The 15890-nt window shown below is 35.5% G+C and overlaps 1 protein-coding gene across 1 annotated transcript in view; it reads right to left on the bottom strand.

Moving 5' to 3' along the window:
- URB1 (URB1 ribosome biogenesis homolog) overlaps positions 1–15890 on the bottom strand; it is a 1941236-nt gene that overhangs the window by 405652 nt on the left and 1519694 nt on the right. The window contains exon 31 of the mRNA XM_044071429.1: positions 5649–5809. Within this exon, the coding sequence (XP_043927364.1) occupies positions 5649–5809 (161 nt within the window). The remainder of the gene's footprint in view (positions 1–5648; positions 5810–15890) is intronic.

Below are 15890 nucleotides of genomic sequence, written 5' to 3'. Positions count from 1 at the left end.
ACTGGGGGCCAAACCTGCACTGGCTAAACCTATGGTGGTAAGACTGGGGGCCATACCTGCTCTAAGCTTAGGGTGGCAAGACTGGGGGACAGACCTGCTCTTATCAAGTTTATGGTGGTTTATGGTGGTTAGACTGGGAACCAGACCTCCTCTGATCAAGTTTATGGTGGCAGGACTGGGGGCCAGGCTTGCACTGACCATGGTTATGGTGGTAGGACTGGGGGCCAAGCTTATGGTGGTAAGACTGGGAGCCAGACCTGCTTTCACTGGGAGCCAGACATGCTCTGGACCAAGCTTACGATAGCAAGGCTGAGGGCCAGACATGCTCTGACCAAGCTTAGGGTGCTAAGTCTGGAAGCTAGACCTACTCTGGCCAAGCTTCTGGTGGATAGACTGGAAGCCAAACCTGCTCTGGCCTAGCTAATGATGGTTAGACTGGGAGGAGTCATCCCTCTCTGTTAATGGTGTGCTTACAGAACAACTCGCTACTGCTCTGACCTTTGGAAAATTTATCTTCCTTATAATGTTTCTCCTTGACCTAGTGTTTAGACAACTTACCTCTAGTCTGCTGCCCCTCATGAGTCTTACTTAAGAATAACATGAAGTTAGACTTTCAACGGGCTGAAGACAATACTGCAAACAAAGAATACATTCTTCTGTGTGACTTTTTTTCATAAAGAAAGCCTTTTCTTTTCAACAGGGCTAAACCACTGACACATGAATCATCACTCAATACTGTGCAACTTTCCATGCAGAAAAGAAACACTGACTACACATCCTGAAGCATATCTGTAACTGTGTGAACACTTAAGAAATATGCAAAAGAGAAAGACGAACTTAGCATAAGGAGATAGTTGGGAAAATAGCAGAATGCCAACAGGCCAAAAATAATGAAGTACACAAAAGGCTTATGGAAAAACTAAATAAGATCTGCTGGCATTAACTTATTTACAGATTGACATGGATGCTTAAGTAATAAGAATGAGGTTGCAGCAGGCAGAAATGTTGGAAGATGTTGCCCTACATAACCATGTCTTTGACAATAATAGACATTATAACAACAGACCTTGAAGTAAGAATGTCTGTGCTTTATAAAAATGTATGTGAATATGTATGCACGGTTCCTTAATGAAGTGTGAGACTTATATGTGCAAGTCCTGAAATTCCAAAAAAAAATAGTAAAACTTCAGAGAAAACAAGAGTAAATGCTGAAACTCACTGACACCTTTCAAAGGTTCAAAACCATCATGTACCTCCAACACAGGGAGAACTGCACATCTACTATGAGATCACCATAAGAATGGGGATGTACTCCAGGATATCTCCAACTTGGACTTAAGATACATTCCCCCATTTTGAACTGCCAGTCTCTCCAGAGGGTTACAATTACAGATAATGGAATATCAACAGGCATCATATGTGTGTGTGTATATTACTTCCTATATATATATATATATATATATATATATATATATATATATATATACATACACACAAACAAAGACAAGTATGGCTCTAATACTCTTTGGTTATGAACAACCTGCAAACCCCCCGTAGTACGCACGTACGGCAATGGTGCAAGGCCAAAAAACCAAAGCAAAAAAAAAAAAAATGACCAGCACAACTAACGGTGAATATAATTAACTATTTAACCCAATAATAAACACCAGTACAGCAGAACTTGCAAAATAAAGGCACTAAGTGGCCTTTGTAGGCCAACATCAAAAACACAACCAACCAAGGTGGGGGGTTGTGTCCCCTCAGATCCCCCCTAACTATATATACCAATTCAGAGATCGCACTACAGTGGGGAAGAGAGCAAATTTAAAAGGTTTCCCTTCACGTACCTTATGCATCGCGCTACTTCCTGGTTGTTGGCCAACTATGGCCATTCCAAGAATTTATTTCTAAAGTTGTCAGTGTTCGCTAAATGTCCGTTTCGCTGTTTCCAGTTTGACATTTAGCTGTTTGAGTTAATTTTATTTCAGTAGCCAAACATAGACCTGTAGCATATAAGACTCAGGATTAAGTGAAGGAAAGAAAACTTATTTACGCTTTCTGGTCATTTACGCCATACTGTCTAAAGCAGTATCTCACATGGAAGCAATCTAGTGGAATGTAAAAAAAACACCAGTGAAAACTAACAGAGTAAGAGATTTGCTGGAACTCTGCAGCAGTGAGAAATACAACATGCTACCATCACTGAATTTCTAAGCTCTCTTCTTCAGCGTGGAAAAAGATTTTACATTTTATGGATTTCAGGTTAAATGGCAATTTGCATTAAGGAAAGTTGTGACACCTTGCAGTTAATGAACACACTTAAAGACTGGAGTTTTGCCACATTCCAAAAGATTTCGTTGAAATAAAAAAAAAAAAGACCTGGGAAAGGACTATTAAAATTATTCAGTTACTGAAAGAATAACAGCTTCATTCATTGTTCACATTTGTGCATATATGTCTTAGTGATGTACAGGTAGTACTAATGTCACAGTGCAAACCTAAAGAACATCTTTTGACATTTTCAAAGCCTTAAATGCCAACAGGCATCCAGCTACTCTCTGGCAGCAATGGCAACATCAAACAAATGGCGACAATCCAAAATTTGGTGGCCAACAATAATAAGGTTTTGAATCAAATAGTAGCAGTCAGACATTTTATGGGCAAGGATCACTGATGGTGTTGAAGAACTGAATCAGATGGTAGCCACCAGATGTTTTGTGGACAGGAACCATATAAAATCAGGAACCCACCTTTTTTCCTTCTTGCATATTCTCTCTGCCACAGTAGTTCACCTGCTTGATATAACAATAGCTAAATAGTAATCCACTGAATACATCTCATTCACTGCATGACTGTCAAAGATACGGTAATTTGAACTGCAGTGATGTCAAAATTGATTATATCACTCCTAAAAAAGAAAACAAAAAAAAACACAAATTTCTTGGTCTTTGTCTCCAAGACATGTTTTTTTTTTTACTAGCAATTCTACTTTCAGGAACATAGTTTCATTATTTTTAACAAGGTTTTCCTCAAACAGCTTATCCATAACTGCATCACTGCAATCCTCTTGCCTACAAGGAACGGCAGCTTTCTCATCATTGACCAACAAGCCATGGGATAATGAGATGGAGATGTGAAACACGTTCCAGTATGCATTATTTCAAAGACCTATAATGCTAGGTGACTGCACTGCAGACTAGATCAAACCTTGAGAAACTTCCTCTTACTGGACTCCTTTAACTAGACTGAGGGCACAATCACGACTGCTGTGAAGGTGGAAGAATAACTAGCAACTTTTCAGGCTCTGTAAGAAGTGCAGGGACTGTGACAAGCCTAAAGCATACTTTGTCTTACACCAGTACAGTGCTATCTTTTTTTTTTTTTTGTGAATGCAGAAAAAGGAACTGTCCTGGTGTACTAGAAGGGCATAAATAGCCTTTAGCAGGAGTAGGACTTTATCATCTTCAGGATGATCTTCCATTACCTCTTAAGATCTGCTAAATAGGATTACTAAAAGACCTTCTTTTCAATAAAACAGGCACCAGAAATCTGGTTCAGCTCATCTCGGACAGCATCATCAAAACCTGCTGGAGAAAGATGACAAAAATTGTTGCAGTAGCCATAGCATGTTCAGTGTCAAAGATGCATCTGGCTGCTTTGACCCTAAACTTAGCTGTGATTCAGAAGTTCGTCTGTGACTGACTGCTCTATGGATTCAAACAAAGATGACACTTTCAGCAAGTTCTGGTCCACTAAAAAGAACTGAAAGTGAAAGAAAGGTTGGGGTGTTGCAACTTTTGACTTTCGCTCAGAAGTTTGATTATATGATGAAAGTCTCAGACCTACACTGTAAAGAAGAAATGTGAAATGAATCTTTCTTAGGATGCTGTTAATCAACTACATGAAGAGGAAACCCAAAAAGATAGTCTACATTCTTAGGAACAGAAAGGCTGGAGTCTATGTCCTTTTTTGCCAGCAAAATGACATTGCTGGCATAGTTAGAGAACAAGATGTAACAGAACTAACCAAAATCTTCCTGTCATTCTGTCCTACACAAGAACTTAAAAACATCAGAAAAGATTAAAGAAACAGTATAAAGCAGACTTTATCATCTTAATGACCGCTCAAAAGGGGACACTTTAGGAGATGAACGCTTGTTAGAATATGTGTCCATTTTTTTTCTTCATTTCAAAAGTTGAGGAGGAGTTTGAAAATCCTCATCAGTAACGATGGTAAAGTCAAATAAAGTGGGGTTAGAGAAACTCCACTTCCTAGAAGGCTGAGTTGCAGTCATGCATTCTTGAAAGGATGACACTGGGGTTAAGCCCAAGAAAATTAATACATAAATGGAAGGGGAAGGATTAATGGCAAACCATTGTGCAATGGCTCAATGAATGCTAATGATAAGGCTGATACTGTTACCAAAAGTAAGTGCAGTACTGTCTGTCATGTACTTTTATGAACCTACCTGGTTAAAAAAAATCTGAATCCTGCGCAGAGAATGGAAGGACCAAAGGCACAAACACAGGTAGAGTGGCTCAACTTAATTTATCTTAACAGGGAGATGACTTCAGAGGCCAGATTCTTACCCAACTGGCATTGTGGATTTTGGACTCCTCTTCCTTACAATCCAAAAGCAAAAGGTGAAGGAAGAATGGTAACAAAACAAAGAGTCTGACTTCAAAATGAAGAGTCTTGGATGGCATTATTCTGTTCTAATTCTGTGTTGCCTAAAGATGCTGAACAGGAGAATGACCTCAAAATGAGAGAATGAAAAGTATGAAAAAGGGGGTAGAGGAAACTGCAGCCAGTGGAAAATTAAAAACGAAGCCTAACATTAAGTCTTAGGCTCTCTGCATCCTTCATCTTACGTCTGCCACCTAAGACAGGTGTCTTTCACTGGGCTCTCCATCTGCTCCTTGCGGTGCTTAACTCTTTGGGTTGACTCTATGGCAGCTACATTATGTGCAGCAAAGAAAGCTTAGAGTTGAGCCGTCTCCTGTACATGATGACACAATCCAATCACTGGCAAAATGATCTAGACCAGACAAAAATTAAGGAACATGTAAAGTCCTGATTCAAAAGCTGGTACAGATATAAACACTCCAAGGGCATAGTCATTTGCAGCAATGACTGACGTCTAGGAAAATATCCAAACAATACTTGTGGATATGGCGGAATGGAGAATGTTGTAAATGTTTCATCCCCCAGGTCCCTGTTTACACTTACCAAGGGCGCAAGAACTTGTCTGAGATTTAAGATGCATGGTTAGGCTTAAAAAGCCCCCAATGGCCGTCACACTAGTATATACCTGTGAACCTAAGAGCACATCTCTTAATCCAAGTAAAAGGTTCCAACTCAGCAAGCAGGTGTCTCTCTCCAAGAACACGAGTCTTAAGTTTTGCATAGCGATGTTGGAAGGCAAAGGAACAATATCCCACATATACATCAAATGCAGTGACCCAAATGAAGTACGACTATTTGATTTTGGGGAAAATGAGAAAAACTAGGCTGTCAATTGTTCACAGAAATACTCACAAATCCAACTTCTGCAGTACAAGTTACATGCTATACTTTAACAGCCAGACAAGACAGAGCACAAAATATTCAACAAAAACTCTCTCTTAATAATCAGAAATCATTTTTACCTGACTCTTCTCTCGAAAGCGTGCTCCCTCAAGATGAGAATGAAATGCTCCTAGAACATGGTACGCTGCAGCACGTACTTTGGGATCATAGCTACTGAGGGCAGTTACTGTGAAGCCTAATGCATTAACCTCCACAAATTTGTGACAATCCACTACTGACTCTGCAGAAGACAGTTAAAAAAAATCTGTTATAAAACTAGTCATTAAAAAGTTAATCATAAGGAAAAGCTTATGATTGCACAAATGCTTTTGACACCCCAAAAGGCAAATAACTGGCAGTATATAAAATGAGCTTTGGATTAACACAACAAGCTGGGACTGAATTTCCTAAGATCAATCGACAACCTCAGTTCCCAGATAAGATGTATTAGTCAGTCAGTTAGTATTTGTTGTATTACAAGTAAAAATGAAGCAGACACTAACAATATCTAAATGCCATCTAGCATACAAGAAAATTAACAGACATTATATGCAATGCTTCTTATGCAACACTAGAACTAATATTACTCTTCTAAAGAACAAGGCATTTACAAGTGACTTGCAAAAGATCCAGGCAATATTACGTGACCCTGTGCTGATTCTCAAGCTTAAACTGCCTGTTTACAGACCAAGTGCTGTGCCTTTATTTGTGGGCTACGGAAGGGATGGCCTACTTTCATAAATGTCAAGAATGGTCGTACCACTTATACCAATTTTTCAGCCTATTTTCTTTCGAAGACGCTACAACTGGGATAATTTTGTAGTTCGTAAAGAAACAGAGTACAAATTGCATATAACTGATATGTATCTACTACTTTAGTTTTTCTATATAAAGGCCCTCTGCAGAAGACAATTGTTGATTCGCCTCTTCTGTCATACCCATCTTGGCATACTATGAAAACTGTTTAGCTCCTATTTTAAAGAATGCTTGTGATTATCAAGCAACAGGCTAGGACAATGCAACCAAACCAGCACTCACGACAGTCTGACTCTCATTCAAACAGTTAACACCGCATTCTTGAAAAAACATAAATAAACAAGCGTATACAATTATCCACTTGAATGACAGCATAACATCCATCCACTGATGCTGATTAGAAAGGTAGTCCAAAACACAGATGGTGGTAAATGGGGTAATAAACACCAAATGTACAGGGACTTCCTGCAGATCAAGATTATATGGTGAGCATGGATCTTTACAATTGTCTATAAAAGCCCTATGAAGGCTCTCCGTAGTAGTTATCTCTTGGGAAGTTGCCCAAGCACTAAGAATTAGAAATTGTGTGCAGACAGAGAAATGCCAAAAAGGCAAGGCCCAAACTGCAGAGTTCTGAGGTACCAAGATTTCAAAAAAAGACAGACTCTTTGATTTAAGATCAAAGTACCCATGATGTAGTGGCCTTTGACAGCAACATTTTCCAAGAAGTGGTTAGCCACCTGTTTACAAAAAAAAAAAAAAAAAAACATACACTCCAAATGGGTAGGTGTAAACAGCTCATATCACAAGAGATTCAACAAACAGCTAAAAATGACACCACATGTCAAATGAATTTTAAAAGTTAAAGGAATGAGTTCCACACGGCAGATCAGGCAAGACCTCCTCAGGTACAGATCAAGTACAATCAACAAAATTTCCAAAACTTCAGGAAATAGTGAACACATATTAGCTAACGCACAAACACACATTAGCTATCAAGAAAAATGACGGGACAAACGCATTAGCTAAACATGCAATGAAATGTTGTAGAAAACAAACTCCAGACTCTCCACGTTTAAAATATAAAGTAGCGATTTATTAGGTACATAGGTAAGCGCTTTCGCGTATCTCCAGATACGCTTCTTCAGACCATATAAAACACAATGAAACCAGGGAATATATAGCAAGATCCAAACTATCATTCAATTAATTGATTTGACAATTATACAATTATACAATTAAATTTGTTAAAGAAACAAGAGCACATTTAAAACCTCAGGCTGTATTGTCATTACAATATTAAAAAAGCTCTCGAGACCAAACACTCTCATAAATAATGTTTTAAAAGCTCTAATAAATAAATAAATGAATAAATAAATGTATGAACTATACTCATTTTAACTTATATCATGTAAACAGTCTTAAAACTTGAATATAGAAGTAAATATATATATCTATATACTAAACCTAACAATATATTTACTCTATTGTTATACAATTCTAATGTGAAAATGACTAACATATGTATTTCTAATGCAATACTATGAATATAAATAAATAAATAGAAATGCATAGAAATGTACAAAAATACATTCTTAATATACCTATTATATGTTTCAAAATTAATTCCATAAATAAAAACATTATTTAAATGTGAATGAAAACTTTTTAAACATTTTTTTATTGTAATAAACATTAAAAATATATATATATTGAAATCAACTATAGTAATATTAAATATTAATACATTCATCTAAAAGATACAGATTAAATAGTTTTCATAAAAATTATAAGGATGAATATATTATATAAAACTTATCAGAGAATAGCTGAAAACATTGACTTTATAAGAAACTGATTTTATAGGAGGCAATTATCATGTGGCACTATCTACGTGTATTAAGAAATGACCATAGTAACATAATTATTTAAACCTGGAGGATGGTGTCCCTTAAGTCTAAGTATCCATTTCAGTTCTTTTAATTCTAAGGAGTTTATATAGTCTCCACCTCTAGCATTGTATTCAACTATCTGTAAAACTCTGAACAAAAAAGAATGTGATGGATTAGCTAAAATATGCTTTGCCAGTGCATTCAGCTCATTCTTGTTTCTAATGTCGTACTGATGGTTGTAAATTCTATTTTTTAGTTTCCTTTTAGTAAGGCCTATATAAAAAACTGTACAATATTCACATGTAGCTAAATAAATTAGACCAGAGGTATTACAACTAGCTCTAAATCTTGGTTTAAATGTATAAGGTAACTCAGGATGCAGAAAATCCTGTGTTTTGGTAATATATTTACAATAATTGCAATGTGTGCATGGATGGGTACCTAATTGATGCATTGGTTCTAACTGAACCATATGACTTAAGCTGGTTCTATCACATAATATACTTTTCAAATTCTTATTATTCCTATAAACTATGTGCGGACTTTTACCTACCATTTTCATGGTTAACTCATCTGTCAAGAGAACTTTCCAGTTATTAACTAATATTCTCTTAATGTTTTGAAAATCATTGGTATAAATTGTCATAAAAGTTACTTTTTCATGCTTGTTATTATCATTATTATTATGAAAATAAAATGCAGGATTATTATGCTTAAATTCTATAGGTAATATCCTATTTTCATTAAAAACATTATTCTTAACATTCATTATCAAGTCATATTCATAGCCTCTATCAAGGAACATTTTGATCATGTTATCAGTCTCATTTAATAAATCTACTTTATCTGTACAGATTCTACTTAATCTAATGAACTGGCTTTCTATTATGCCCTTAAAAATGTGGCGTGGGTGCATACTGTCATATTTTAAAATTGTATTTTTCCAACATTTTTTCTTGTACAGTTTCGAAGTCAGTCTACCATCTCTAATATCTAAACTGACGTCCAGAAAATTTACAAATTCATATGATGCATCTACGGTAAATTTAAGAAAATCAGTTGTAGTTTCTAAATATTCTTTGAATAAAGTAAATTCTTCTATGGAGCCATCCCATACGATTAAAATATCATCAACAAAACGTTTATAAATTAAAATTTTAGAAAAAGAATGGTGCTGAAATACATGTTCTTTCTCCCATTGATACATAACTAGATTGGCATATGTGTTTGCACAAGGGGTGCCCATAGCCACACCAGACTGTTGTAGATATAGGCACCCCTTAAATGCAAACACGTTATTGCCAAGAACTAGTTCAAGAAGATGACATATCAAAATTGCTTTATTCCTATCTATCTTAGGGTTAAATTGTAACAATTCCCTCACAGCTTGAATCCCCTCTTCATTTGGAATCGAAGTAAAAAGGCTATTAACATCCATTGTGATTAACAGGTGTTTACCCTTTATAAACTCAAAGTCAAGTAATCGCAGGTATTCCAAAACAACTTTTGGAATACCTGCGATTACTTGACTTTGAGTTTATAAAGGGTAAACACCTGTTAATCACAATGGATGTTAATAGCCTTTTTACTTCTATTCCAAATGAAGAAGGGATTCAAACTGTGAGGGAATTGTTACAATTTAACCCTAAGATAGATAGGAATAAAGCAATTTTGATATGTCATCTTCTTGAACTAGTTCTTGGCAATAATGTGTTTGCATTTAAGAGGTGCCTATATCTACAACAGTCTGGTGTGGCTATGGGCACCCCTTGTGCAAACACATATGCCAATCTAGTTATGTATCAATGGGAGAAAGAACATGTATTTCAGCATCATTCTTTTTCTAAAATTTTAATTTATAAACATTTTGTTGATGATATTTTAATCGTATGGGATGGCTCCATAGAAGAATTTACTTTATTCAAAGAATATTTAGAAACTACAACTGATTTTCTTAAATTTACCGTAGATGCATCATATGAATTTGTAAATTTTCTGGACGTCAGTTTAGCTATTAGAGATGGTAGACTGACTTCGAAACTGTACAAGAAAAAATGTTGGAAAAATACAATTTTAAAATATGACAGTATGCACCCACGCCACATTTTTAAGGGCATAATAGAAAGCCAGTTCATTAGATTAAGTAGAATCTGTACAGATAAAGTAGATTTATTAAATGAGACTGATAACATGATCAAAATGTTCCTTGATAGAGGCTATGAATATGACTTGATAATGAATGTTAAGAATAATGTTTTTAATGAAAATAGGATATTACCTATAGAATTTAAGCATAATAATCCTGCATTTTATTTTCATAATAATAATGATAATAACAAGCATGAAAAAGTAACTTTATGACAATTTATACCAATGATTTTCAAAACATTAAGAGAATATTAGTTAATAACTGGAAAGTTCTCTTGACAGATGAGTTAACCATGAAAATGGTAGGTAAAAGTCCGCACATAGTTTATAGGAATAATAAGAATTTGAAAAGTATATTATGTGATAGAACCAGCTTAAGTCATATGGTTCAGTTAGAACCAATGCATCAATTAGGTACCCATCCATGCACACATTGCAATTATTGTAAATATATTACCAAAACACAGGATTTTCTGCATCCTGAGTTACCTTATACATTTAAACCAAGATTTAGAGCTAGTTGTAATACCAATGGTCTAAATTATTTAGCTACATGTGAATATTGTACAGTTTTTTATATAGGCCTTACTAAAAGGAAACTAAAAAATAGAATTTACAACCATCAGTACGACATTAGAAACAAGAATGAGCTGAATGCACTGGCAAAGCATATTTTAGCTAATCCATCACATTCTTTTTTGTTCAGAGTTTTACAGATAGTTGAACACAATGCTAGAGGTGGAGACTATATAAACTCCTTAGAATTAAAAGAACTGAAATGGATACTTAGACTTAAGGGACACCATCCTCCAGGTTTAAATAATTATGTTACTATAAGGTCATTTCTTAATACACGTAGATAGTGCCACATGATAATTGCCTCCTATAAAATCAGTTTCTTATAAAGTCAATGTTTTCAGCTATTCTCTGATAAGTTTTATATAATATATTCATCCTTATAATTTTTATGAAAACTATTTAATTTGTATCTTTTAGATAAATGTATTAATATTTAATATTACTATAGTTGATTTCAATATATATATATTTTTAATGTTTATTACAATAAAATTTTTTTTAAAAAGTTTTCATTCACATTTAAATAATGTTTTTATTTATGGAATTAATTTTGAAACATATAGTAGGTATGTTAAGAATGTATTTCTGTACATTTCTATGCATCTCTATTTATTTATTTATATTCATAGTATTGCATTAGAAATATATATGTTAGTCATTTTCATATTAGAATTGTATAACAATAGAGTAAATATACTGTCAGGTTTAGTATATACATATATATTTTTACTTCTATATTCAAGTTTTAAGACTGTTTACATGATATAAGTTAAAATGAGTATAGTTCATACATTTATTTATTCATTTATTTATTTATTAGAGCTTTTAAAACATTATTTATGAGAGTGTTTGGTCTTGAGAGCTTTTTTAATATTGTAATGACAATACAGCCTGAGGTTTTAAATGTGTTCTTGTTTCTTTAACAAATTTAATTGTATAATTGTATAATTGTCAAATCAATTAATTGAATGATAGTTTGGATCTTGCTATATATTCCCTGGTTTCATTGTGTTTTATATGGTCTGAAGAAGCGTATCTGGAGATACGCGAAAGCGCTTACCTATGTACCTAATAAATCGCTACTTTATATTTTAAACGTGGAGAGTCTGGAGTTTGTTTTCTACAATATATACTTCTTTGTTTAACTCGAGACTCTTTAGCTGCTGTGATCCGTTGGTTTGTTTCATGCAATGAAATGTATTAACTTTAAAAAGTTTCTATTCTTTGTGACTGACGCTGTTAATATGCAAGAGTTGGAAGGTAATTGCAAAGTACGTTTAGAATGTAGCGAATTGAAATGGCAGTTAACCTGTAAAGCAGATAAACCGCCTGGACTAAATGATGTTACAAAGTGTTTTACTTTGGCACTAATCAGCTGAATGGATTCACTATTTCCTGAAGTTTTGGAAATTTTGTTGATTGGATGAATGGTGTTCTAGTTTATTGATAACAGGTCATTAACCTTTAACATTTTTAATTGTTTAAACACTTTAAATAGGTTCGCTACGTCCTGATTTGTATCAGAATTAGTATATACGTTTGTATCAGGTGAATGGCTGTAGATGGTGATTATAATTGGTCAAGTTTATGATGTGTTGTTTAACTGTGGTCTTTAAATAAGAAGTGAAATGTTTGTTTTATCGCTTCTGAAGTTCTAGTTTGAATACAATTAAAGAAAAAAAGATGTGTGTGTGTGTGTGTGTGTATATACAAAACCTATACAGACACACGCACAAACACGTATACATCTTGAAATATTTAAAAATGTCATTTACTTACAAAACACCTCACTAACCATCTGAGCTAACAGATGCCTTGTTTAAATACTCAGACGAGAACCAGCTGTCATCAAATAGACAAGTCATGATATCTGAGCAGCAAAAAAAATCATCCATGGCAGAAGTTCTGAATATCCTTACTGCAACAGTCATTTATACACTCAGCAATACACAAGAAAACAATATTAAAAAGGAGAAAGGAAATTTTGCCAGTAGGGATGACTTCAAGCAGGGGGTATAGAAAGTAGGCAAGATGGCACTGGGAGCTACTGCAGAAAACTGGCAAAGGAACCAAGGTACTGGGAACAAGTACCTAGAGATAGAAAGGTAACAGTGTATGATGAGGCCAAGCAAAAGTCTGAACTGCAGCTTATAGACTGCCTTCCCTACCAGGGATTGATATCAGAGTATAGGGAATGAGAAAGGGATAGGAGAGTGCTATGTGAAAGATCAACTTTGGTTGAATTTTAACAGAAGCTGCTGTTAAAAATGGGATATAAAATACTGAATGATAACTAGAAGAATCCGAGACTTAAAAAGAGAGACTAGAAAGGTAATTTACAAATTGAAAATGGGAAAACATCTGTAAGAATTCCAAGTATGCTAGAAAAACATTCAGAAAGCTAAGGATTTTTGTTTGGAAGTGTCTACATGGGTATTTTTAGAGAAGTTTTCCTCAGGTAGGTAATAATTACTGGAGATGTGCTTGGAAACCGAGACATAACAGAGAACATGTTTTTTGGGAGTATAATGACTTGGCAGATCTAAAAAAAAAATTCCTACAGAGTACTCTGTCAGAAATGTTGGTGGAGCAAAGGGCTGTAACTATGGAGGTGTGATCTTTAGAAAAAGAAACAAACAAATTACATAGAAATATATAGAATTTGTGGGAATAATACATGTAGAATAATATTCAGGAGGAAGAGGAGTGAGGTTTAAGGGAAGGCACAAACTGAGCAATTTACATAATCTTGGAGTGAATGACAATTGCTAAAAGGAAAAAAAAAACATGCATAATATACAATGCATGTAAATGAAAAAATTATAATCAGCATCAACCCCCTATTTCCCCATTCTGTATATGGGGTCAGGTGTCACATCAACAATTACTGTCGCCTGCATTCAATATTCACACCACCAGGTGGCTAGCTTGTTTTTGTTTTGATTAAAGTATGTGTGTCTATGTGTTAAGTGTCAATTTAATACATTTGTTTTAAAACAAAAATAAAAAACAATATACAAAAAGAAAGTACAGTTGTGTACACTTACCATAAATGTAGATGTGCGAGTGTATTCACTGTTGCAGTCATTACATTTGGGTAATCTGCTGGCAGGTTGCCCTCAGTCGGCCTGAATATCAAAGTCTTGGGTCCTGCGTCGGTTGCTGTCTCCTCTTCCATGACGTCAGGTCGTCAGGGGTATAAAACATGCAGCCGACACCATTTTATTCAGTTTTTCTTGCCCCAGATGTCAGGTGCCCCCCAAAAGGGGAGCAAAAAAATAAAAAAATAAAAAAATAATATATATATATATATATATATATATATATATATAAAAACAAATAAATAGCAATATATATGTAAATGCACTTTTAGTAATATAAACTATACCTTCATCTAAAAGCAAATACACCACAAAGGCTTTAGAATAAAGTGAAGGAAAGAGAAGTTCTAGAAAAAAGGGGGATGGCAGGTGGGTAACCCAGACTGCAACAGTGAATACACTCGAACAGCTACATTTATGGTAAGTGTACACAAATGTACTATGTTCTTCTTGTTTCACTGTTGCAGTCATTACATTTGGGTAGAATCCCAAAGCTATGGATGGGAGGATGGAACTAAATAGCATTAGGAGTGTCTATAAGGCCCTGCAGAACTGCAGTGGCAAAGCCTGCCCTGGACTTAGAGAAGAGAGGCAAATGATAATGCTTTGTAAAAGTATGAACAGAGCTCCATGTAGCAGCTTCTAGAATGCCTTTGGTTGGAACTCCTCTGAGAAAGGCTGCTGAGGTAGAGGCAGCCCTGGTGGAACATGACCTGATTCCCTTGGGCACTGGTTTACCATGATGCAAGTAGCAGAAACGAATGCAGTGGCTTATCCACTTAGAAATAGTCTGCTTTGATATAGCCTTCCCCTCTGATCCTGCAGCAAATGCCACCAGTAGTTGCTCAGATTTTCTTAGAGATTTGGTCCTGTTTAAGTAGAATCTTAGTTGTGTGTGTACATCCAATGAATGCAGAATCCACTCCCCCTTGTTCTGCGGATTTGGGTAAAATTTTGGCAGGTGAATGGTTTGGTTAAGAGCCACACTGGATACCACCTTAGGCATAAAGGAAGGATTGGTCCTGAGGGACACCCTGTCCAGGTAAAATGTAATAAAAGGCTCCACAGCCATGAGGGCCTTTAGTTCTGAAACCCTTCTTGCTGAAGTGATTGCCAAAAGGAAAGCTGTTTTCCAGGATAAAAACTTTATATCCGCAGTAGCTGTTGGTTCAAAAGGAGGCAAAGTGAGTTTTTCCAGCACAAAATTGAAGTCCCATGCAGGAGTTGGTGATCTTCTGGGAGGCCTTAAATTTTTAGCCCCTCTAAGATACTGTTTTAGCAGAGGATGAGAAAAGAAGGGAGGCTCCATGTTGTAATGAGCCAAGATGGCAGAGGTATGGATTTTTATTAAAAAAAAAGATAGGCCCTTGTCAAGCATCTCAGTCAAGTATTGTAAAATCTGAGGAATATTTGGTTTTGCTGTGTCCGTTCCTTGTGCTTGGTTCCAAGCACAGAATCTCTTCCATTTATCAGCATAAGATTTTCTAGTACTAGGCCTTCTGGCTTCCAAAATGACATCCATCACAGATTTACTGAGAGATGTTGTTTGAATAATTACATGATCAGCCATGCTGCCAGGTTCAGAGTTTGGAGCTGAGTGTGCAGAATTTGATTGCTCTGCTGAGACAGTAGATGAGGTATTTGAGGCAAGTACCAAGGAGGGAGTTGAGACATATTCCTTAGAATTGGGTACTAGTGCTGACGAGGCCAGTCCGGGGCAATTAGGATCATTTTTGTTTTTTTCCTATCTGACCTTTAGTAAGACCTTGGGAAGAAGAGGCAGAGAAGGAAAGGCGTAGAGTGATAGGTTTTCCCAACTGAAGGATAGGGCATCCACTTTCCATGC

This window comes from Protopterus annectens, chromosome 5.part0, assembly GCF_019279795.1.
Source record: "Protopterus annectens isolate FY-2018-M chromosome 5.part0, PAN1.0, whole genome shotgun sequence".
Classification (NCBI taxonomy): domain Eukaryota; kingdom Metazoa; phylum Chordata; order Ceratodontiformes; family Protopteridae; genus Protopterus; species Protopterus annectens.
Note: the sequence above shows the minus strand (reverse complement) of the source record. Positions and strands in the feature narration are given on the sequence as shown.